Source organism: Sinocyclocheilus anshuiensis, unplaced genomic scaffold, assembly GCF_001515605.1.
Source record: "Sinocyclocheilus anshuiensis isolate Anshui unplaced genomic scaffold, SAMN03320099.WGS_v1.1 scaffold154, whole genome shotgun sequence".
In the NCBI taxonomy this organism is placed as follows: domain Eukaryota; kingdom Metazoa; phylum Chordata; class Actinopteri; order Cypriniformes; family Cyprinidae; genus Sinocyclocheilus; species Sinocyclocheilus anshuiensis.
The window spans coordinates 701,910-728,907 of NW_015546101.1; the positions used below are offsets into that span (position 1 = coordinate 701,910).

The 26,998-nt window shown below is 37.8% G+C and overlaps 1 protein-coding gene and 1 pseudogene across 2 annotated transcripts; one reads left to right on the forward strand and one right to left on the reverse strand.

Moving 5' to 3' along the window:
• Nucleotides 1–5,692: 5,692 nt before the first annotated feature.
• Nucleotides 5,693–13,520, forward strand: LOC107700390 (WD repeat-containing protein 76-like; annotated as a pseudogene).
• Nucleotides 13,521–14,283: 763 nt separating this feature from the next.
• LOC107700425 (zinc finger protein 710-like) lies at nucleotides 14,284–25,669 on the reverse strand. 2 transcript variants are annotated; one of them, XM_016502061.1, is made up of 5 exons: nucleotides 25,501–25,669; nucleotides 16,703–18,238; nucleotides 15,756–15,947; nucleotides 15,499–15,670; nucleotides 14,284–15,399 (listed from the first exon to the last, which is right to left on the reverse strand). In XM_016502061.1, the coding sequence occupies exons 2-5, from the start codon at nucleotides 18,194–18,196 to the stop codon at nucleotides 15,221–15,223; spliced, it is 2,037 nt and encodes a 678-aa protein (XP_016357547.1). In that variant the 5' UTR covers nucleotides 18,197–18,238; nucleotides 25,501–25,669; the 3' UTR covers nucleotides 14,284–15,220. The 2 variants fall into 2 exon arrangements, with proteins under 2 accessions (XP_016357547.1, XP_016357546.1); XM_016502060.1 differs by lacking the exon at nucleotides 25,501–25,669 and adding an exon at nucleotides 19,931–20,099.
• Nucleotides 25,670–26,998: the final 1,329 nt, after the last annotated feature.

Here is a 26,998-nt window from a genome sequence, read left to right on the forward strand (position 1 = left end):
TACCAGGTCCGGGCGGGAAGAAGACATCTGTGATTTTTCCAGTAGCTTTCGACCAGGATAAGTCTAAGTCCGTCTTCCACAAACCATTGTTTTGAGGCAGGAGGTTTGCATGGTATAGCACAGCCTCACAGTCTGTACGTATGCCACTGTGGAGACACACCCCACACATGAGTTTTATTTCCTCTCCACCCCACCTATCTGCACGTCAACCTTGACATGCTATTGGTTCACATTTGGGGATCATAGGTCAAACCCCTTCAGCGGCCAAAAGAGGGTGTTTATTTGTTGTTTGCGCTGTCAGTCCTGATCAAATCAGCCAATGAAAAGGGAAAGGCCATGTTTGGTAGGTGTGTTCATCCCAGGTGTGACTGAAATGAACATTCCAGTCTTCACATACCTGTCTGCCGATCTCTTCTTCTGCTCCCCTGGCTGCAACACACCCTCTTCAGACAAGAGATAGAACACTTCCTGCTGTAGGTTTTATGGGTTTTCACCTGCCAAAATCACTCAGCCTCACTTGTCACCTAATGCTTAGTAAGATATAAAGAGATAGGAAATGTGTTTAATGACAGAGTTGGTTTACAAAACCAAGAGGAGAACAATTTTAAAGGCTTAAAGCTTTTGCTCAGTTTTACTGTACAGAATCTCACACGCACACTCACTTCCTCCATGCAGTTCTTTGATATTTAGGCCCTTAAATGATTCACCCAAAAAAGTAAATTCTGTTATTTTTACTCACCTCATGTCATTCCAAACCTATATGACTGTCTTTCTTCTGCTGAACACAAAAGAGAATATTTGAATTATTTTGAATAATATTTTTGAACTGTTTTTGTCCATATTATAAAAGTCACTGGGGTCAAAGCAACATTGGACTGCTTGACTTTCATTGACAAAAAAAAACACTGAAACATTTTTCAAAATATGAAATTTTTAAAACAGAATTTCCATTTTTTGTGAACTATTCCTTTTACGGGTGCAAGCAGTAACACGTACTGTTGGCTCTGAGCAATCAACATCACATTAAATTTCCCCACGCACAGACATACTGCTGGATGTATTAGGGTGTGTGTGTGTTTGTCATTGTAAGCATGTGCCCCAAGGTGGTGTGGGAATGCAGGTTTGTAGCATTCCAGGCAATACAAACTCAATGTACAGCTTCTGCCTAAGACGAGTTAAAACAAGTAAAACGCTTAATCATCCCTCAATGTGACTAAGAACTTATCACTTGCAATCATGTGTAATGGATGTCAGAGACATAAGAAATATAATGCTTATATCTGGCTCAAAACACAGACACGCAAAGATGCACACATTCACATATTTTAACGCACACCAGGGAGGTGGCCAGACAGCTGTCCAAAAAATTAAATCATGCTCATCGCTCAATGACTCAACAAATGCTTCACACACAGGACATGGTGCATTGGTTTAGTTCTAAGACAAAAATAAACTTAATCTTTAAAGCTGATTTTTTTAGTTTCTTAAACTCCTAGAAGTACATTGATTTTATTGGTAAATTTAAGTAGTACATAAAAAAGGGCACATGGACTAAACTTTACTGCCGAGAGATGAGCAGTCGTTCCGCCTGGCTGGTTGTTTTGTGAGTGCTGGTTAGTGATGTCTTAGCATGCCAGTGTCAGGAAAAGGGAGCCAGTGACTCTGTGGGCTTTGTGGCCAATTATCTAGTTGAGTTCCTCTGGATGGTGTGAAAGTCGCATGCAAAGCAAACAAGCTTCAGTTGTCCTTTATCTGTTCCGTCCAAATCAGTCACCAGGATCACTCATGTGGATAATAGGATATATGCTAAAACATCTTCAGCACCGGAGCAGGATTACAGAACACACATTCCCAGCATTACTAGCAGTCATCTCCTGTTCATCACTCTAATAAAAATAATTAAAATAAGTTTAGTTCTCAAAAAATAGATATACAGTATATTTAGTGCATTAAGGAATATTGTGTCATTTCCTATTGACACAAACGATTACTCTGCAATCTAAATTACATGTTAGTCTTAACTAAACAACATATGAATTTAAGTATGTATGAAATTAAGTATGAATTTATGAATTTCAGTACCATTTTAGAAGCATGATATTTAAATATCTGCCAAAGTCTTAATTGATCAAATGTTTGAGATCTTACTGAACAGGACATGGTGCATTGGTTTAGTTCTAAGACAAAAATAAACTTAATCTTTAAAGCTGATTTTTTTAGTTTCTTAAACTGCATGATATTCTTTAAAAAAAAACATTTTGGGGGGATATTTAAAGACATAGTCTTGCCTATAAGCAGGTTTATGGTTTATATGCAGTTATATATAAGGGGATTTTTTGGAGAGCTGTAATTAATATATTAATATGAAATATATATATATATATATATATATATATATATATATCAGTCATTCTGTTCACCTTAATCACACCCATCGTGTTTCATTAGAGCTGCACGATAAATCGAAATGGAATCGAGATCGCGATTCGACAGAAGCTGCGATTGTCATGAGTATGTCAGGAAAAGGGAGCCAGTGACTCTGTGGGCTTTGTGGCCAATTATCTAGTTGAGTTCCTCTGGATGGTGTGAAAGTCGCATGCAAAGCAAACAAGCTTCAGTTGTCCTTTATCTGTTCCGTCCAAATCAGTCACCAGGATCACTCATGTGGATAATAGGATATATGCTAAAACATCTTCAGCACCGGAGCAGGATTACAGAACACACATTCCCAGCATTACTAGCAGTCATCTCCTGTTCATCACTCTAATAAAAATAATTAAAATAAGTTTAGTTCTCAAAAAATAGATATACAGTATATTTAGTGCATTAAGGAATATTGTGTCATTTCCTATTGACACAAACGATTACTCTGCAATCTAAATTACATGTTAGTCTTAACTAAACAACATATGAATTTAAGTATGTATGAAATTAAGTATGAATTTATGAATTTCAGTACCATTTTAGAAGCATGATATTTAAATATCTGCCAAAGTCTTAATTGATCAAATGTTTGAGATCTTACTGACTGATTGTTGTATTTATTATTTATATTATTAAATGTAATGTTATGGAACATGCATATTATTATTGATACATTACTGCAATAATATGTTTAATTCAAAATATGTATTCAAATTGTAATTGTAAAACTAGTTTTGTCTGTCAACAGCAGAAATAGTGATGGCCAAAGTTGTGTTGCTTTTAGCTTATCTTTGCCTGGATGTGTAATTGTAAATAATAATAATTCAATTTATTTCTTTTTTGTCAAAATAAACCTCCACCTTTTGATTTTTGAAAATAGTAGTGGATATTTTATGTTTTTCAACAACTTGCAAGATCTTAATGATGTAAACCAAGAGCTGATGGATTTTCTTGTGTTCCACACATACTTTATCACACCACCGACACCAAAACTTTAAATCCATAGACCTATTGCTCTCAATGTAGGCTACATTTGGATCAACTATAGGATATATTTCCATTGTCACAGTCACGAATGTTAAAGTGTAAAGTACACATATTACTTGCTTTATTTTTAAGTGATTATATTCTGCCTTATACAGCAGTTTGTTTTGAAAAGACAAAGTCAGACCAACTGACCTTGTGAACTTTTTCCTTTGAGCAGAAACCTGAGCTACAAATTCTTGACTTGCAAAAAGAAAAAAAGAACAAAATAATAATTTAATTTCAAGCTTCATATAATAAAACAACATTCTATTTTTCCCCCTTGGGCTTAATTCATTATGAACTTGATATTTTCACATCCAGGCAAAGATAAGCTGAAGGCAACACAATTTTAGCCATCACTACTTCTGCTGTTGACAAATAAAACTAGTTTTGCCATCAGTGCTGGAAAATTTGAAAGCAGTTAAGCTACAGTGAAGCTACTCATAACAAGATACAAAACCACTTAGTACACTGAAGCTACTAAAAGAGGCTTTATTATTTACTATTTTCCATATGGAACAAATTGAAACATACATTTACAATAAATACAGGGACTTCTGATAACATTTTTGAGGTTAACACAAAATTGGGTTTTTGTGATATAAGATTATTTTCTGCCTTATATATCCCTTAAAATGCAATTGTAATAGACAGAGGAGAGCTTAACATGCATTAGCTAAAGTTATAGTAGGCCTAAAACGGTTAACTTTGCTGCTGTACTCTTGAGCTGCTCAGCCTCTAGAGGGAGACACCTCTCTGATACTGGCTCATCCTGACCGAAGCAGTAAAAAATGTAAGTATGCTTTTTCGAATTTTGAATGCAACAGGAAAATGTTTGGGTTTGGTGAGAAATTACAGATTACTTTTTAGATACATTTAAGTTACCATTAATTTTATGTATGTATGTAGCATATGTATGTATGTATTTCGTTATTTACAATGTATTAATATGAACATTGTTTATAGTATTCATTTATATATTTATTTGTGAGTCATTGCTGCGATTTTAAGTCATTCAAATATTTAGTGTCTGAGTTGGCTTTTTTTGGACCCCTTTTTCTCAGAAATTAAAGGGGTCATATGATGCTTTTTAAAAGATCATTATTTTGTGTATTTGGTGTAACAAAATATGTTGACATGCTTTAATGTTCAAAAAACACATTATTTTTCAAATACTGTACATTATTGTAGGTCCTCTATGCCCCGCCTCTCTCAAACGCTTCGTTTTCTACAAAGTCCCTCCTTCCGACAAGCGCAGTCTGCTCTGATTGGCCAGCTGACCCAGTGCATTGTGATTGGCCGAACACCGCAAGCACTCGTCGGAAATGTAACGCCCCTTACCATAATCACGAGCTTCATCTTTCAAAATAAATGTAAAGACAGTAAATAATGTCATTAGTTTTACCATCAGTTGATAACTTTGTTCAGCTTCCTAAAGACCCCAACGCTTTGTAAACATTGGATACAGTTTGTTTTTCGGGGGCAGCTACGAAGTTTCACAAGTGTGTTTGTTGACGAACGTTTTATAAACAAGGCCCAGTTCGACGCTGGATTTGCACTACATACAATTGTCGATTTGTATATTTTTTATTTCTTATTTTACTTGTTCTATTTTTTATTTATTTTTATTTTTTATTATCTGTGTTTTTGTTCGGTCACTGTCATTCTGTTACACTGTGGAAGCTTCTGTCACAAAAACAAATTCCTCGTATGTGTAAACATACCTGGCAATAAAGCTCATTCTGATTCTGATTCTGATTCTGATTCTGAACTGCAGACGGTAAGTGAAGCTGCATCAAATGTCTGTTTTGTTGGCATTCGGCGCCCAAGTGCTCGTCAATCTTTAGCTCCGCCCACGGCGCGCCTCCAGGAGCTCGGCTTTTTCCGGAGAGAATCGTAAAGCTGTACATTTCTTTTATAAATATGATAAAACTAAAGACTTTTTGGAGATATGAAGGATGCAGTACTACTCTATAGGTACTCAAGATTAACATGAGATTGGGTGAAACTGTGTGTGTTATGCCCCCTTTAAGTTAAGGGTTACATTATTACCCAAACATGAAACGTCATGAGTGCACATTAAAACACCTCCCAAATAATGAATATAAAAGAAGGTCTTCAGAGATTAGCAAATCAACTTTCACTATTTTTGTGTCATAACAAAGGGGATGGGGACAGTTACAAAACGGATCAGTAGCGCGGGAGTTTTCATAACAGTATGTTCAAAGGAAGTGTGTAGACATGGATGCAGGTAAAAGTAATATAAGTTTAAAGACGATGCAACTTTTACAGGTGAGCTCAACGTTCGCTCCCTTACTGAACGTTTCTCACTTGCACACTTTATAGAAATACAACACGTGCTCATAACTAGTCAGTATTTCATAAGTATCTTGACACTATGTGCACAAGCATATATCTATAGACAGTTTATTCATTGCATTGTACGGTAGCTCGCATGCGTTTGAAGTGACGATTGATTCACACGTATGGCCTTACACTTTGCGCTTGTTTAACTTGCTTAGGTCCGCTATTATCGCCAGATTCAACTGCATGTTATCTCTCCTGAAGACGAAATGAGAACTGCTAATTTGATATAAGATTTGGTCACAGAACGACAGCGAAGAACTTTATTTTTGAAAGAAAATTAAATTAATCACTGTACCTTAACCGTCGAGTAAAAACCAGCGTGACACAGCGCTCAGAAATCATTTTTTGATTCTACAGTCATGGCCAACAGTTTTGGCAGTGACAAATTTTGTGTTTTGCAAATTTTGCTGCTTCAGTATTTGTAGATTATTTTTCCACGTTTCTATGGTATACTGAAAAACAGTGATAAGCATATAAGTTTTAACGGCTTTTATTGGCAAAAAATATGAGTCAATATTTACAGTGTTGACCATTCGATTCATGTTACCTGGTCATTTTGTGTCAAGATCAAAAAACAGTTATTTTATTTATTTATTTTTTGTGAAAAGTTCACTTTTAGCACTTTTTAGCATCTGATCACTCTACACAATAATCTAGAAATGTGAGTGAACACCACAACAGCTTAAGCAGCAAACTTTGCAAAACACAAAATTTATGTCACTGCCAAAACTTTTGGCCATGACTGTATAACTTGTCATCATTAGGAAAGGACACCGCCTCAGGATCCTGGAATGGACGGACCCGTGCGTCGGACATCCCGGCGAATCAGAGAGAAACAAAAAGTCCCTTATGGAATGTTTTCATTCTAACTGTAGTTATGAACGTGTGTATTGACTATTAAATATTATCTTTAGAAAAATAACAGTGAGGAAGAAGAAAATATTCAAGAGACACAAGTAAAGCATGATAAGGAATCTCTTCCAGTAAGTACAAACATTGCATCAAATGCTGACTGTCCACCTGAATACCGTGAGGGTTTGTCTGAATATGAGCTGGAGCGACTGGAGAATATCAGACAGAACTAGGCCTTCCTCAGTTCCCTCAAGTTACCTCAGGTAAAACTTTGCAGTGAGGCGGGAGAGTAATCTTTTTTTAATTACTTTTTTGACTTTTAGCTGTTTTTCCACATGAAACTTGCTTGACTTCATGACCATAATTGATTTGTACATTGATATTTGTTTGCAGATTTCTGAAGCTCTGAGACCCAAGCCAAAACCTAATCAGAAAGGCCTGAACGGGTAACTTTAAATAGAAACTATTCAGAATTCAGAAAATGTATACAATAAATAAATAATATAAGGAATGTTATGTATTTAAATATAAAAACATTAATTTAATAGTATTATTTGTAAGTGCTCTTAATGGTCAAAGGTTAAACATCCCTCCATCTCACTATATAACTAAAGAAAGTCAATTATTTTAGGGAAAAGTCAGAAACAGAGATGCTCCCTGTTCACAAGTCACTGCGGTTACAGAATAAGGGTCCTCCTCAGACAGCCATTACTCTAGAAATGACTCCTCCTGCAGCCAGAGAGCCTGTAAGTCACTGATATGCATTTGAAGTGTTAATGTTGAACTTAAACACAATTTAGACAAAACACTATGAAATGATTGAATCTGAAATTAATGTGTCTTATTCAGGAAGAAAAAGCAAAAAAAGCCCCAGGACCGATACCACTTGATCCAATCAACCTGGATGAACATGTCAGGTTGCCTGAAGATTTGATAAATCTATGGAATGAGGTCAGTGTCTACATGCACAAAAACATTCCTGTATTCATCAGGATTTGGTCATATTCCAAAAAACTTGTGCATCACCCAAATCGGTTTGATGTCTTCTATAGGTCCCATTAAAACAAGAAACAGGAATGTCAGATTTGAAATCGTGAGTAACATGCCATAAAGAGAGTGTGTTTACCTATGCATGTCATTTTGGTGTCTCTCTTATCAGTTTCAGATAAGGTTTCATCTTGTACTAGTTAGTAGTAATTTTCCTCACTTGTGTGATGAGAATGTGTCATATATTGCATATAATGTGTCAACAAATTTGTTTTCAGGTACCAACAAATGCTACAGAAATTATCTATCAATGACGATTGTGTGGTGAAAGATCGGATCTGTTCTGCAGCTTTTCACCCCTCTTCTTCCAACTTGCTCATGGCAGCAGGAGACAAGTCGGGTCACCTGGGACTCTGGAAGCCGGTGAGATAACAGTGGACTGTTGTGATAAAAAGGAGAGATATTTATGAAAGTTGGAAAGTGGCAATGTGATTGACTAATGGCTATTCCAGATTTTCTCCTCTTTGCTTGTAATAATGTACAATATTAACTGTGTTTCCCTCAGGATGCTAAATGGGGCGATGATGGTGTAATCTACTTTGAGCCCCACTCTCGTGCAGTTACCAGCATGGCCTTCTCATCTCACCCTTGCAACCTCATCACATTAAGCTTTGATGGCTCTGCATGCAGCATGGACCTGGAGAAAGCGGTGTTTGATGAGGTGAAACATTGGTTGTACATGTTATGTACACATTTTCTAAAGTCATAATCAAGCTTGAGCAGCTTTTTACATAGTGAAGGTACTGTCTTTGTCCACATATACATGACACAATGCGCAATATAATATTTGAAGCAATAAATACATGTTGCAAATCACCGCTGTCTTTCGGAGCAAGCACACAATGCAGAGACCAAATGTAGTCTGATTAATGTGTATTCAATATGGGCAAGGACATTAATGTTTTAATGTAACTGAAACTTTTCAATTGCCTGTGAATATACACTGTTTGAAAGTTTGGGGTCAGGTTTATTTTTTTTTTTTAATTAATACTTTTATTCAGCAAGAATGACTAAAAATGACAAAATGCATTTAAAAAAGATTTATATTTCAAATAAATGCTGTTCTTTTGTACATTTTCTTTTCATTAAAGAATACTGAAAGAAGTGTATTACTGTTTCCACAAAAATATTAAACAGCAGCATTTATAATAAGAAATGTTTCCTGAGCACTTGGTTGGCAAGAGAGATTTCTTTCAAAAACATGAAAAAAAAAAACACATTTAAATGGTAGTGAATAAATGACAAAAATTAGATATTGGCTACAAGAATGAGAAAAAGAAAAGTAACAATCTGTATTTTTAGAACTGTAATAGAATCAGTATTTTTTAAAAGTCATTTAAAAACAAATTTGTTGTATTACTTAATCCTCTTACCTTCAAATAATCCTGTTTTAATCTTGTTTCTTTTTGCCAACTTAAGTACAACCTTCAACACATTACAAATAACACCTCTGTTTTTTTTACTCGGGTGTATCGCTCACCCTCTGGCCTGAAAAGTTTTGACTTTTTGTCAACCAACTGCTCCACTTTACTACTCGGTGTATGGAATGGGGATGTTGCCGTCGTTGATCGGAGAACTCCTGAGTAAGACCAAAATGTCAACATAAATGTTGAAGCTAAAAAACCCACAGAAATATATTTATTTACATCATAATTAATAAAGAAAACATGTGATTGCAGGAAGTCATATGAATCTGTGTATACCATGGCTGCAAAACCACTAAGCTGGGTTCATGTCCATCCTGTGCAACGGCATTGCTTTGTAGTGGCAGAGAGCAGGTATTTCAGAATACTTCATAACTAGAATAATGCTTGGGAAAAAAGTTAATTTTCATGAAAGAATTATCAACATGATGTTCCACAAGTTGCCGAGTAAATGACTACATATCCTGCAGACTGAAGGATATTGTGTTTTTTTTTTATTCTTTTAGTTTTGTAAACGTATATGACTTGCGCCATCTGAAAAGAAGAAACAATCAAGCAGTTGGTGAACTCAACGGTCACAGCCGCAGCGTCTCCAGTGCCTTTTTCTCCCCACTCACAGGCAACAGAGTTCTGACCACTTGTATGGACAACAAGATCAGGTGCTCAGAGATCGCAAGTGTCACTGCTAGAAGTGCTTATATTAAATCTTGGATATCCCTCCATTCTCTTTTGAAAATGCACCAGTAGAGGGTGTCAGAGCATCATGGCTATGACTATCATTTAAGCCAAAATAGGTTGTGTTGGCTTTTTTACAATTATTATTAGCAACTAAAAAGTTATAAATTTGTCTTACATTGTCTTACTAGAATTGGAAATGGCATCATTTTCCAAACCGCTTATCCTCTAGGGTCATGGGGATGCTGGGGGCTGAAGATTTGGAAATGCATTACGATATGTATTACAAATGTTTTTATTAGCCTTTTTGTGATTTTGTTTCAGGGTATTCGACACTTCCCAAATGGATGGCAGGACTCCTGTACTAAAATCAATTATGTAAGTACATATATCGTTATTATATGTGTAAAAATCATCTCTATCATGACATCATCAGTTCTTTTGACGTTTTTGATCAAAAGAATAATGAAAAAAAAAAAGTATCCCTTTCCACAAAAGTATTACGCAGCACAAGTGTTTTCAGAATTGATAAATAAGAATGGTCTCTTGAGCAGCAAAACAGCATGTTTTAATGATTTTGATTAGAAGGATCGTATGACACTGAAAACTGAAGTAATGGCTCCTGAAATTTCAGCTTTGCCCTCACAAGAATAAATGACGTTTTAAAATATATGAAAAAATTAAGTTGTAATATGTTAAACGTTATAATTTCACAATGTTACTGTTTTGCTCATATTTTTGACTTGGTGAGCAGAAGAGAAGAAATCTTGCCTACTCCAAACTTTTAAACTGGTATATCTTTACAAACATCATGATAACCTGTTTATAAATCAAAATAATTACATAATGTGAACAGGGCTACAAAAATGGTCAAAGAACATACACTGTGTTCCAAATTATTATGCAAGTGACATCAATAGGATTTCGGTACAATAAAGAGTCAGATTTTTGTTTGTTGTTTTTCACATCTTTTTAGATAACTGGTATCAATCTCAAGACAGGTTTGTTCAATAGTTTGCCAGGTCTTCTTAGGTAAATGGAAACCCTGCTTAAAGAGGTTGTTCCACATTATCAAGCAAGTCACAGTTCTCATGCAGTATGGTGAGGAAGAAAGATCTTTCTGAAGATGAAAAGTATGAAACAATGCAATGTCTTGCAAAAGGCATCAAAACAAATAATATTTTGCGAAAAGCAAATAGAGATTATTGAAGTGTCAAAAGATTTGTGAGTGACTTAGAGCACAGAAGATCTTGGACGGATAAAGATTTATTAAGGAAAGTTTCTGTCAAACAAATTAATTGTATAGTAATGCCAGCTGTAAAAAAGCCACTGCTGAGCAGCAGACAGGTGTTTGAAGCTACTGGAGTCTCAAGATCCTCTCCATGCAGACTGGCAGTTGTGTGTAAAGCTGCGTTTCAGTCACTGCTAACCAAACCTCACAAAGAGAAACCTGCACAGTGGCTGTAGAAACACATTTTCAAACTGTTTAGCACCATGGTATTTATGCAGCATGGGATAGTATGGAGAGGATCTTGAGACTCCAGTAGCTTCAAACACCTGTCTGCTGCTCAGCAGTGGCTTTTATACAGCTGGCATTACTATACAATTCATTTGTTTGACAGAAACTTTCCTTAATAAATCTTTGTCCAAGATCTTCTGTGCTCTAAGTCACTCACAAATCTTTTGACACTTTTCAATTCAAGTTTATTTGTACAGCGCTTTCCACGATACAAATCATTGCAAAGCAACTTTACAGCAAATTAAGTTTCTACAATGTGGACACTTCAATAATCTCTATTTGCTTTTCGCAAAGTATTATTTGTTTTGATGCCTTTTGCAAGACATTGCATTGTTTCATACTTTTCATCTTCAGAAAGATCTTTCTTCCTCACCATACTGCATGAGAACTGTGACTTGCTTGATAATGTGGAACAACCTCTTTAAGCAGGGTTTCCATTTACCTAAGAAGACCTGGCAAACTATTGAACAAACCTGTCTGAGATTGATACAGTTATCTAAAAAGATGTGAAAAACAACACAAACAAAAATCTGACTCTTTATTGAACCGAAATCCTATTGATATATCATTGGAAAGGTCTAAGACTCCTAAATAGATATTTCACCACTGCTTTTTGTTAAAAATTATGTAGGAAAAGTAATAGATTCATTTATGACAAGAGTGCACCTCAAAAATCTACATAACGAGTTCTGACCTTCGTCACAAAAAGTCTTCTTTGTTGCCTTTTTCTCTATCAGAAATTATATATCAAATGAAAACTGAAAATCTCAAAATTCTTCCTTTGAAAACCATTCTAAAATCAGACATTGCATTACCATGAAAATGGTACATCAAAATCATGTTACAAAATGTTTTCATTCATGAATTATAAAAATTTAAGTTTAGATAGTGCACTTTCACGTCTATGTTCAAAAATGTGAGTGACAATTAAGGGGTTAAGTAGGATTTCCATTTACCTAAGAAGACCTGGCAAACTATTGAACAAACCTGTCTGAGATTGATACCAGTTAACTGAAATGATGTGAAAAACAGAACAAACAAAAATCTGACTGTTTATTGTACCGAAATCCTATTGATATTTCACTTGCATAATAATTTGGAACACTGTATGTAAAATGATGCCCCAAAAAGCGGATGAAAACGTACTAAATTAACACAAAATATTGTTTTGTTAATATTGGTGATAAATGAATATAGTTTAGTTTATTCCGACCAGATTTCTAGATTATTCTGCAAAATTGAATTTGAATGGTTGAATTTATGCACATCTGGCCCTTTCCAAAAGTTTTTGTTGGACCATTTTTTTTTCCAATAACTTTTTTTTACTAGAGGTGCCCATTAGGGATGACGATTCGATTAAGCAAAGATGCTTAATACATGCAGCATGAGCAGTTTTTTTTAATCTAAATTAGATTGTATAATTTGAAATTTTAAAACAAAACCGAATGCTTTGACTTTTGTTTTGTGAAACTGTATTACATAAAACATCTGCACGAAACAAAGACAGCAGACGGGCTGAATCAGATGCAATTACACTCTCTGACCGCAGGTGGCGCTTATGGAACAGCAGCGATACAGCGATTCCTTGGCTGTAAACAAAGCAGCGCAGCGCTTATGAACGCTGCTTTAATATGCATTATACAGAGACGAGATGAAAAGAAAATGTTATCTAAACTTTTCTAAAGACAGTCAGTTCCCCTCAGAGATACATTCATATAAACACCCACCCCCAAATGTATCACGATTCATTTAACATCTCAACTGATTTGAATCGTCACATATTTGTATCTCACGGTGAATTGTTACATCCCTAGTTCCCATTGTAACAGCCTGCAAAATTATTTCTATGCAGGCACAACATGCAGACAGGTCAGTGGTTGTCCAAGCTAAGTGCAGTGTGGGATCCAAAGCAGCAAGAATGTTTTGTGATTGGCAGTGGACAGGCCTCGCCGAATTCAGGTACATCACGAGAGCGGTCGCCGCCTACACACTTTTCAAAACATGGACCACCTGACCACGGTGTGCTCCATCACAGCATTCCACCCAAGCAGGAACATTCTGCTTGGAGGCAATTCAAGTGGGAGGCTGCACATATTTACTAACCCTTTCATCATCTAGAAAATATCAATTTCTTTACCTGTTTGTTGATTTGATATGTGTTGGTTTTCTGCTTCCCCCTTATTGTACACCCAACAGCATTTACTTGTACTGTTGTTTTATATAAAATATGCTGTATGTTTTTGTTCCTGTAACATTAAACATGTAATATTAAAGATAATATAAACTCTTGAATAATCTTATCTTTGTCACGTTTTCTTTCAAATAATGCCATTTGATAAAGTAACTGAACCTAGATTGTGATTTGTACCTGTATTTTGTTTTTATAACGCATGCTCATCCTGAATTAAAGGGATAGTTCACCCAAAAATGAAAAGCTGACACAGAATAGCATACGCTGTTTACTTTCAGTGGATATTCTCCAAAATGGCGCTAGGGTGACGCGGAGGAGACGAATTGTTGAATAAAGTCGTTATTTTTGTTTTCTTTGCGTACAAAAAGTAATCACCTCTGAGCAGCGCATGCGCAAAGCCGACCTCCATACGTCATCCGCCCGGAACTGCTTCCAGTGTACAACAGTGAGCGCAAGCTACATTAAAGTGATTATTATGTTTTGAATATGGATATTTTTCTTAAAAAAACGCATAGATTCTCTACAGAAGGCCTTCGTTCACCCCCCGGAGCCGTGTGAGACACTTCTTTTTTTTTTTATGGATGGGCGCATTTTAATTAAATGCTTTTGGACTGAAGCATGCAACACCCGCTGAGTGCCATGAAACGGCTTGAAAGATCAAAGACCCAAACCAAGTTTATAGTCTAGTCTAAGTCAGTTGAGCACATTGTCCATCTAAACATTCATTTCAGTACATATACTTACAAAAAAACTACTTCAAAAAACAAGTTTATTTAAGAATCTACAGAGTTGCCTTGAGAAACCGCTTACTACTAATGTGACACTTCGCTTTATCTCTTAATTATACAAGAACTCAGTCAGTGATGAAAGAGGCTCATCATAAGTAATTAACTGACTTTTTCAAAGTGCAAAATAAATAGCAAATCAATATAACGGAACAGTAATTCTCCACTCAGAGGTTGTTAAACCAAACTGTAGATTACGTTTAGTTCTGACAACAGTAGTGGTGTTCAGGAATGGGCAGCATATGGTCCTGTACCAGATGAAGAGCAGTAGCTTTGGTACACAGAGCCCAGGCACACGCTCACTCTTTATTTCCTTTTTAACCACACAAGCCTATCTACTCATGCAGATATCCAACCATTTACATGGGCCTTACATGTTTTTTGTTTTACGCTAGAAGTCTCTTTTTGTTTCTATGAGTTACTGTAAGTGAAGGCAATGTAAATGAAAATAAGTAAATCGACTGCTCTGAGGTACCACACAGATGAAGGCCACAAGGCTGCATGCACCTGCTATTCCCATATTCCCAACCAAAGTTATATTTGGAGGACAGTGTGCATTACATTACACAAGACTGTATGTGTATGCACCAGCATTTTATGATGCTAATGTATTGGGTATTAATGTAACCATGTGATCCACAACATACTAAAATACGGCGTTGATGTTTGTTCGAGCTGGAAGGAGTCAAAGGACTCTTTGCAAAACTATCAGTCCCTTCTTATTAGAGACCCAACCGGAGTGGCTACCCCAGGAGGTCAAGATGGCCTTCAACTACCTGCTCATTAACAACTTCAAAAAGGGTAGCAGTGGTTCTCAAGGAGGAACATCTCAACCAACTCATGGTTGATTAAGTGCCAGCACAGGCCATTTGTTACTTAACATTTATTCAGCTTGACTTTAATTCAGTTTTTATGCTGTACTGTAGTTTCCCACATTCTTTCCAAAGTTATAATAGTCAAGTTCCTGGATGGCCACCTCAGAGAGCTTAGTTAGGTTTGGCGCATCATTATTTTCCATATTCTCTGGTGTTGTAAAATTGAAGTTCTCATCCTCATAGTCCTCATGGGGCTCCATGTCTGGTGGGCGATCTATATTAAAAATCAAAATAAAATAGAAAAGGCAGACGATTATAAGGTTTTGCTGCCATGTTAGAGGATGTTAATCAGATACTGTTGGGTTCTTCTCACCTTGTCCATCTGGAGAGACGTCCATTCCATGTTTGACCTTCATGTGTCTGCTAAGATTTCCCTTCAGGTTAAATTTACTTGAGCAGTATACACATTTGAAGGGTTTACTGCCTGCATGGAGGTGCATGTGGCCCAGGAGGTTGTACATTCGGTTAAATGATTTTCCGCACACCTGTGGAAAACAAATCAAAAGAGCTTTACAAACCAGATGGAAAAAGTGTCACATAGAGATGTGTGAAAAGTGTTTGAAGTTTTACCTTGCACTTGAAGGGTTTCACAGGCAGGTGTACGATCATGTGAGTTTTGAGGGTTTGTTTCTGGACAAAAGATTTGAAGCACACATGACACTGGAATGGCCGGACACTGGCGTGGATTAACATGTGCCTCTTCAGGTTTGCAGACAATGTAAACTCTCTGGCACATACATCACATTTAAACCCCTTTGTCCCCTGTTAAAAACAAGCAACAACAACAAGTGAATAAACTACATGTAGAATAATTTTGAATTTTACGTCAGCAGTAGATAATTAGTCTGAACAATTAGCATGTCTATGAAAATACTATGTTACTGGCTGAAATATACTGCATTGTATTTTAAGGTACTAATGCAGGCTACATAGATCTTCTGCTACGATGGACATTTTCCATTCACAGGATTCAGGAAGGATTCCATTCACACAATTCACAGGAAAATGGCTGTGAGTGAGAATGAGAAGAAAGAAAATGGAGGGATGAGAATGGAGAAAAGATGCCTTTACCATTTTACCATATTACACTCTTACTGAATGTACAGTATTAAAGATAGATATTCCTTTTGAAACAATGATAAAAGGAGGAGGACCTTTGGAATCTGCTAGTTCGATGAAAAATGTTACACAACAGAGTTCAAAGAGTTAAATCCAATGAATTAGAATCATTGGTTGAGTTTGCAATTAAGTAAAGTCAAACCCAATGCAATAAACTGTAAAGGGGCCCCAAAAAACCTGCAAACACTGCTTTGCGTTACTGCTAGATGACAATCTACAATAAACAGACAGAATTATGTAGTATTGGCTGATAATAATTAAAACAATGACTGATAATGTACTGAAATAAAAAACAAATTTAACAGCAAGACTCATTATACATGTAGGATGTGACCTCACCATAGCAAACAACAACAAACATACATAGTTGTTCAAAAGCACACTATTGCTTTCTGTACCTTAGTAGCACGGGCCTGAGGCTTGTTTGTCTTGTGTGTGAGGGAGTGTTGGCGTAGCTGATGCAGCTGAAGAAACTGCAGGCCACACTGACTGCAGGAGAAGGAGCGCTGCGTTTGGTGCTTCAGCAGGTGATTCTGCAGCTGGCTGCGGTAGGCGAACGACTTGTTGCACTGGCTACACTGGAAGGTGGAAGGTCCTTGGTGGCTCACCTGATGACGCTTCAGGTGGGCGTAGGTGGGAAACTCCATGCTGCACTGCGAGCAAACATGGCACCGACCTCGTTCGTGCTTTACTTCGTGAGCACGGAGTTCACTAGGGTATGCGAAACCACGGCGACAAAAACGGCAACTGTAGGGCTTAACGTCGGTGTGCTGCAGCATGTGCCGCTTCAGGTGGCTGGTCTGGGTGAAGCCCTTCTTGCACACGGTGCACTTGTGTGGCCGCGTGCCCTGGTGCGTCAGCAGGTGTGTCTGTAGGTGGCTGGGCTGCTTGAAGAGTTTTCCGCAGTGTGGACACGCGTGTGGCTTGATGCCATTGTGGCCCAGGATATGTGTGACCAGATTGTATTTGGAGGTGTACGACTTCTCGCACATGCGGCACTTCCAGCGCTTGAGGCCCTCGCCGACGTCCACGCAGTACGACTCATTGATCTGGATGTTGATGTCCAGTCGGTCAATACGGCGGCCACGGGGTGCCTCTCCTTCCACTGGCTCTGTCCAGAACATCCCCTCGCTGTTCTCATCGAAGTCTCCGACCCCTTCCATCTCGCCACCTTCATAGCCCACCTCGCTCGGCTGAAAATAATTGCTAATTTCCTCGCCGCCGGTTCCTGGTTTCCCCATGCCATTTCTCCCGTTATCCCTGTCCTCAGTTACCTCATCTACTCCTTTTTCATGTGTGTGGCCCCTGTTGCGTGATGGTACCTCATGAGGTGCGTGGCTGTGACCATGGGAATGTGGGTGTAAATGTGGATCGGGTGGAGTATGCATACTCTTGGGGTCTCGGACACAGGTGGAGCAGCAGTTGTTGGGTTGGGCTTTGGGCAGGACCCTGTAGCTGGAGGGGTCGACCATTTGCATGCCTTCTCTGGGCACCATGTTGTTCATCATGTGAGTGCAGGAGGGCAAACCTGGGGTCACGGCTTCTCCTTTAACGTGTGTTGCCATGTCTTGGTGCCCTACAGGGGGTTTGCTGTTCTCGGGTTGACCCTGCCACCTTCTCTCAGCACAGCTGGAGTGCATGTGCCCATCCTCACCCAAATTCTCCCCAAGATAGTCGCCGTTGGCGCCTATAAGTTGGTCAGCATACTCGTAGTCCATTCTCTCACCTGGCGGAGCGGGGGACTCTTTGGGGTCTCCGGTGTAAAAGCCGTTGGGGGCGATGGTGGCGCCAAAGACCTCATTCTGGGAGATGAGTCCCAACACAGCAGCTTGAGCCAGTGACAGGACCACCACAGGGTCTGTCTGTGTCCCTGCGTCCATCTGCTGGTGCATGGCCTCAGAGTAACATCTGACCAGCCGCTGTGTTTTCTCCTCCTGTAAAGCACACATACAAACACACGCAGATTACTTTAGTAGGCCTGCATGATCAGTTTGTCTATTTGTTCGAAACTACCCAAGATAATTTGCAAACACGTATAGCATGGACTAGATGTCATTGGGGAAAGCACTATGGAAACATTACTGATGTGGTAAATTTGTATTCAAATTTTTTTATTGAATTTTATAAACATTAAAACATTTATTTATATTTTTTGTAATGTTCATATTGGCACCTATGTAATAGATAATGACTTCAGCTAGGTGTGCAGCCATATTTCTTTACATTGCAATACAATGTGAAAGTTAGAGCCTGTCAGACCAACTTCTGAAAATGAGGCAAACTTTGTCTAATGTAAATACAACAGTGGAATCAAAAACAAACAGCCTAAAAAAATCTGCTTTCAATAGGTTATTTACTTATCTTCGGCTGCTATCATAAACATCAGCATGTACATACAAACTGTAAACTTCTATATTAGTATGTTTGTGATGATCTGAATGTCAATAACCTAAAAATTTAAGATATTTTGACTATTTGAGCAACACTGAACCAAACTGCATTAGTGGCACCAAACCGAACTGACTGTTTTCAAACTAGTTTCAAACACTCCCCACATCTGGCTTAGTTTATAAAGGTAACCCCATCCCAGTCTCCCACAACTGGCTAAAGCCATATCTGCCTGTGCAAACAAACGGTGCCACTAGTGGTGCAAAAAATACACATCCAGGGGCAAGGGATAGTTCACTCATAATTGAATAATTGTCTTTATTTACTCATCCTCATGTCATTCAAAACCTGGACTACCCTGAACAATGCTGGTAACCCAACTGTTGTGGTTGCCACAGACTTCCAATGTATGGTCCAAAAAAAAAAAAAAGCCTTAAAATATCTTCTTTTATTTTTCCACACAAGAAAGTAAGTCAGGTCTAAAATGACATGAGTCAGTAAATGATGATAGAATTTTCATTTTTGGGTGAACTATCAGTTTAAAACAAGGTAACCCAGTCAGCACTGTCCAGTTTTTTTACTTACTACCTCTCATCTCAGTCACTCAACACAAAACCACATTCCCGCAGACAGGTGACCCTTTTTAAGGAGGATTCCACACCTTAAGAAAATTCTGACTCTGCTTAAGCATCATGCAAATAATGTTACAAAAATAATTGTAATGATAATTGTGCTAGTAGGCATTTTCAAGAACATGAAGAACATGTATTTCTATGATCTTTAAAAAGACAGGGAGATGCAGACTGAGGAAAAGAAAAGGAAGAGAGACAGACAGCAGGGAGAATGAGTGAGTTAACAGAAAGAGAAGAAAGAAAGAGGGAGGGAGGGAGGGGCAGAGTGGCTCGACGAGTGAGTGAAAGCAAGAAAGAGAATGAGAAAGAAATAGAGATTGAAAAATTAAAGGGAAAATTAAGGATTAGTGTGTAAGAGAGACAAAGAAGACTAAAAGCAGCTGATGAATTTTGAAACTGAGCAAATAATTAAATAATCACTGTGAATAAAACATTACATCAATTAAAAAAACAAGAAGCAATCAAATACATAAAAATATTCCAAGCCATTCGATCAGGCCATTCATTTGGGCCATCCAGTTTAGTGAACACACACACATAAACAAACAATCTGCTAAACAAACTGCGGCCTTAGAGGGCACTGGAGCAGTTGCAAAGGGAACTCACCACATTTTTCTTGGTCTGTGGCTTCAGGTGTTTGAGAGATCTCATTCTGACACGGAGTCACAGGTTCGAATTCACCCACTGCCCTCCCCTTCATACATTATATGTTGTCTGTACCAGAACAGACACACTCTCCTCTGTGTTTCTTGCACTCTCTCTCTGTTCTCTGTGTATGTGTGCTCTCTTTTTCCTCTCTCACTCTTTTTCTCTCTCTGCTTTCCCCTCCCCCACTACCCTCTCTCTCTTTCTGTTTCTCTCTCTCTCTGGCGCAAGCAAGAATACACACATACACAGTGCTCTTTTCCCTCACTCCCTCCCCCTCTTTTCATTCTTTTTTTCTTTCGTTCGTTCTTTCTCTCTGTTCCTTCCTGAAACTCTCTCCATCTGTCTCACTTAGACATTCTCTCTTGCATACACTTGTGAAACATGTTTGAAAACACAAACATTCATGCTGTGAAAAAAGATTATGAGCTCAGCCATAAACATATACGGATACATGTACATCACAGCAAGCACACAAAGAGAAGATGTACTTGACAGAGTGTAAAAACAGAAGGAAGCAGCAACAAAGTAAATAAAAGGAATACACAAGACGTATTCTATTAAACAATACTGATTTGAGATCAAATTAAAAGGAGTACATAATGGAAATGCATAAGCAGATGAAAAAAAGGAAGTGACAGGTTTGATATGTAAAAACAACGCTTCACCACCATACTCTAGGCAGGTTGACAGAACAGAGGAAGAGCAAGCATGCATGCATCTGAGAGAGTCTGTGCCAGACGAGGACCTTTTGGCCTGTGCACTGAGAAACGGGCGTTCAGCACATCTCTCTGTTTTAATGCTCAGCAGACACTATGTGATGTGCATTTATGGTCTTACATATGAGTATCCATTCAATCTGTGTCAAGCTGGTACGATGCATTTAAACTTTGCTGTTCTTTAAAAGCCTTCACATCCATATGCCACACTTTCCATGTGAGTGTGCACAAATACAGTCTACATGATTCTGACACACATCAAAAAGATACATATATAGGCACACACAAACAAAAAACAGTGAAATACACAAAGCTGCACTAAAATCTATTGCAACTTTCAATCATTTGCAACTTAAACAAACTTGGTATAGAAAAAAAATCACACAAATTACAAGATGTATATTCAAACAAATAAGCAATAAGGTATGAGAGGCTATGCTATATAGTCACAGCTAATCAGTTTGCATTATTTATCTTGAATAAATGTAAATAACTTGAATGCACTCACATTCATGGAAACAATTTATGTAAGAATGGTTTTATGAACCACTCATGCACACACAAATTCATTCTGCTTGTGTTTCATGAATGGGTCCCATTGTTGATAAGTCATTAAAGTTCATTTATAACTGTTGGACATAATTACACCTTATTACATAAATTTGCAATTATTGAGTAAGTATTGATTTTGGATGTAAGATTAGTAGATATACCTCCATATAAAATGGCTGAGAAAGAGAAGGATTGTAAAAGAAGAGAAAATGGAGGGATAAGGGAGGAGAAGAGAAGCCTTTACCAGTGAGGAGAGACAGAGGGAGGGAGGTATTGTGAGAGAGCAAATGGTGAGAGAGCAATAGAGGGAGAGAGGGGAGGAGATAAAGAGAACAGGAGAGGGAGGGGAGAGAGAGGGAGAAGGAGAAAGAGAGAGAGGGAGATGGGGGGGGGAGACAGAAATGGGAAAGGACAGAAAAAGAATTACAGTAGAAGGGAAGGATGGAGGAAAAACTCAGGATAGAAAACAGAAAAAGGAAAGTTAAGTCAGTTTGAATGTGTGTTGTGGCTGTATTAAAGGGAACAAGTGAAAAAGAAAGAAAAAAAGAGAATTAAATTGGGGGAAGGGAAGGAAGAGAGAAAATGGGAGAAAGAGAAAGATCGAAAGGGTCTCCCCCTGAGAAAGATCTGCACATCTCAGTAAGATGTTCTGGTAATACAAAAATAAAATACCAGGGAATTTGGTGCAAAGCTATGAATAAAAATTAATAATAATATTACGAAATATGCAAAGAAGTTTAATAATTCAGTAAAGAAATTCATAAGATGCATATGTCACCCTGGACCACAAAACCAGTCTTAAGTGTCAATTTTTCAAAATTGAGATTTATATATCATCTGAAAGCTGAATAAATACGCTTTCCATTGATGTATGGTTTGTTAGGATAGGACAATATTTGGTCGAGATACAACTATTTGAATATCTGGAATCTGAGGTTGCAAAAAAAATCAAAATATTAAGAAAATTGCCTTTAAAGTTATCCAAATTAAGTTCTTAGCAATGCATATTACTAATCAAGAATTAAGTTTGAATATATTTACAGTAGGAAATTTACAAAATATCTTCATGGAACATGATCTTTACGTAATATCCTAATGATTTTTGGCATAAAATAAAAATATATAATTTTGACCCATGTATTTTTGACTATTGCTACAAATATACCCCAGCGACTTAAGACTGGTTTTGTGGTCCAGGGTCACATATTAGATGTGGGTAATGCTTTAATAATTGAACTACTATGCAGCATCCATGAATGTGTTGATGAATGAGGCAGCATAGCCCATATGTAATGCAGCATTTCTACCCTACAAAGTCAAAACAGCAACTATGGCAACACTGGAACTGACTAAACTGTATTTACATTTTCAAACTCCATTCAGACTTCTCTGAATCTGATTATAGTTGAGCCAAACATGACAGATAGTTGTTCTGAACTTGTATATCCTACCTAGAGAGCTCACACACTATATTTCAAGTACTAGTCTGTGATATTTAATAAGGACTTACTGCCAACATAGTAGCACTTCATTACGCTTTCAAAAGGTTCCATTACTTGCATGACCTTTATCAATGATAATTTTAAACAACAAAGAGGTACGGGCTGATACATTCACAACAAACAAAATGTTTCTATTTCAATTGGAAACTAGTGGCCTGAGACAGAAATAAGTTACAATTTAGAATCTGTACATTTTTGAAACCAAGCAACCACACAGATTAACTTTTCCTTTATCTACTAAACACTTATTTATCTACTTTTACATAGCACCTGCACAAAAAACCTTGTATCAACACGTCAGTATCACTAAGCACAAGTTTTAAAAATCATTCATGTGCTATTTTTTACTCTGCAATTGTCTTTGTTGTCTCAAACGTACAACTAATATAGATGCTGGCCACATACAAACAGAAGCCGTTTGTGATATACCACACAAAGAGAGATGCTCACTGCATTTATAGAGTTTTCAGAGTACAGCAGCAAAGGTACAGCAGGTAGCTGGAGTAATACCCAGATAACGAACGTTGTGGCATGATTCACTGGACTATGTTTCCAATAGCATCTAGGTCAATCAAGCCTAATGCTGCGCTATAGACACATCACATGATAAGTTTTACGTTAGAACAAAGCAAGAACATTTTATCACAAAAGTCATCCCATGTGGCAAGGCCTTTAAAGAGTCACAGTAAATACAGCGTAGTCTAAACTGCATCTATATTTTTCACAAATATAGTACAGACATCTTTAAAGCCTCATCACTGTGTGATATTACATAGGGTACATATGCACTAATTTGTTATTATCTATAAATCGTGCCCATTATTTTTATAAGATAAACATGTATTGTTATCAAAATCTCAACAGCAATGACAATAGAGCATTAAAAGAATTTAACTACCATCTGTCCCAACTACCATCTGTCCCAGCCAATGCATCTCAAGTAGAGCTACTTTTATAAAAACTGACTGTTAGATTTGTGAAGGTTAAAATGGTAATAAGGACCGTCAATATCATTCACATCTACAGATACCTGAAACAAACGGTTGATGTCACTAAGAGAGTGTGTGATAGAGGGAAACAGGTGTTGCTTGATTTTACAGTATTAAAAATAGTAAATGCTTCCTAGAGCATAACTGACAACCCACACTCTCGTCAACTTTGTCTTTATAAGAACTAAGATTTAAAAATGCGATTCACTCCTAACACAAGCTGATATCTGATGATGGCCTACATGTTATGCCATGTGACAAACCTGTTCATTACCATATACATATGTAAAAAAACACAACTTGTGGTGGGTTTTTCAATGACCGATACTACGTTCTAAATAGCAGAGCACCCAGTGGCCGATCTATACATATGTATTACTAAATTACTAAACATTTCAATTGTGACAAAGGAGAGTACACCAAATAGCATAAATGAAATCAACATATATTCACAATATTTATTCAAATTTCATTACATACAAACGTGTTTGATCATCAATCTACAAAGCTGTTTGACAGACTTTGAAACGTGCATGAAACACCCGTTCTCACCATATTCTAACTATAACGAAAAAAGGCAATGTATGAACAGCCCTTTAACAACACGGACGAACGATAACTTTGCAATCACTTTTAGAACGACAGCCAATCAGAATCCACTGGACTTTAAAGATCTGGCGCTTTTAAAGCGGTAGGCGACGTAACTGCATTAATATAGTTGTCTTTAAAATAATCCACGTTATGCTGCGTGTGGTTATATGATTACTGTTATAGTTATCTCTTTATAGTTACCATTCTTGGTATGAGCGGGCCCTAAGTAGGTGTAGTTATTGGCCTATGCCGATAATTTCAAAAAACACCATAACGGTCCATCACTTAAAATCTCCACTTCATAATCATAAGAAAATGATTTGGACGTCGTCTTCAAAAGTCAGATTTAACTATCATGCTTCGTGCAAAGTGAGTCTGAACACTTGATGCAAACTGTCACCCAGATAGTAAAAGTTGAAACTGTGATGCTGCTGCTCTTTCAGCGCGCAGAAGAGCTGATCTGGAGATGTGACAATGATGCACCTGACCTGCGGTCAGAGATGTCGACAAACATTCGCAGTGATTAAACCGGAGACCGTATTCTTTCACTCTCAGTCTTTCATCTTAAATATGACAACAAATATACCCTTGAACCTACACTACAACAAATCCCAATTCACTAGCCAGCTAGCTACATCTTAAAACTTAGCCACATCCTTCATCATCAACAGCTACATTCCATCGAAATGCAAAGTTGAAAAAAGAAACTTAAGAGAGGGAAACTTGAATCCAGACCGCATGAGGATGGGCCTGTCTTAAGTTTTGCTCCGGTCATACAGTGAGCTAGGCTAACTGAAGGCGAGTGTGGCCTGCTCTATTCGTTTATGCGGCTCTTTTTCACTCCCTCCATTCCCCTCCCGACGCCATCTGTTTGTGCCATGAGAGAACGTGGAAGTAAAAAGAAAAGGCGACATTTTGGCTCTATAAAATGACCCACATACTGAATCGTGCTCTCGGAAATACAGGTGCAAATCGTTATGTAGAAGTCAAATGAAAAGCGGAAATGTAAATATCAGCATCCAGTTCAGAGTGCACATTATTTTTTGAGGCCAGTTAGACAGAATTCGGTGAGTTTCGCTGGGATAGACAGTGGGACAGCCGGGTTTTGTCGGGGGCTACACGATCAGTTTCGTTTTCTGTTTCTATGGCAATAATGAACGGACCGTTGTCGAACTTACCACGCTCCAAAAATCGGATGTATACGTAGAAAACACTTTGGAAGATTTGAATGTCGCTTTCTAGTTTGAATTGCTGCTGGTCTGGTTCTCTCTGTTCGGCAGGAAGGAAGGAAGGAAGGAAGAAGGGAATGAGAGAAAGAGTGACGTAAACGAATAAACAGCCCGGGCTCCTCCTCGCTGTCACAAGTAAATGATAGAGCTCGTGGCCACAAAATATCTGTCTATACCCTCGCTTGATTGAAAATATTGGCAACGCAGGCAATTATATTTGTAGAAGAAAAGAATTACAGAATGTGAGAAATCTGATCTAATGAAGTGATATGCCTCTCAAAGCACAAAATCTATAGATTTTAATCTTAAAGCAGTATGTTTATTCTGTATTTGTCTTCAACGTGCACTTTTGTTTGGGGTAATTTATATAAATTATAGGATTTATTCAAATAACGGACGTTAGAGGACGCTATTGTCTCACTAGCCCTATTTACGCATCTCTAGCGTAACCTAGTTTGTGTAGTTTCTTGCACTAACAGAAGAGGTCGCACTGTTATTATCCATAGTGAATCACTTCACGAGGTCAGCCGAAGCCGAAGTCTGAGTGGTTTTCATTCAATTACAATATATTGGTTTATTAAATGTAAATTTAAAAAGCTGTCACTCAGCTGCTCTCCCCTGGTTTCCCATTGAAGCTAAGCAGGGTTCAGCCTGACCAGTACCTGGATGGGAGACCTCCTGGGGAATACTGCCATTGTTGCTAAAAGAAGGGTGTTTGGCATGTGGGGGTCCTATTGTGTAACCCTGCCATCCTGGTCAATTTGCATATTGTCCTTCATCAGTCATGACCTCCTTATTATTCCCATATTCACAGGTGGTGGTAAAGGGCCCATGTGAAAAATGCTATATCAGTGTAGCAAGTGTAAAGTGCTGTAAAACAGGGTTCCAAAGGTGGCCATTATTGGCCAAATTACATGCTTGGACAGGGATTTAGGTGTGACAGTAAAACAGTACAAAGTATGGGTTTAGTGAAAGAATAAAAAGTGCATTAAAGGGGTCATATGATGCTGCTAAAAAGAACAATATTTGGTGTATTTGGTGTAATGAAATGTGTTTATGCGGTTTAAGGTTAAAAAAACACATTATTTTCCACATACTTTACATTATTGTTTCTCCTCTATGCCCCGCCTTTCTGAAACGCGTCAATTTTTACAAAGCTCATCGGTCTGAAAAGCGAGGTGTGCTCTGATTGGCCAGCTATCCAGAGCATTGTGATTGGCCGAATACCTCAAGCATGTGACGGAAATGTTACGCCCCTCACATACTGTTGATGCCGTGTCCCGGCCGGAGCGATGAGACATAAACATTAAAACCCATTATAAACGAGGCATTTGTTACATCCAGTGGGGACATAATTACGGATTATAATGACTTATACTGTCTTTTTACGCGTTGCGTTGCATCGTGCCGCGTAAACATAAAACCATGTCTGCATTTGTGATCCGAG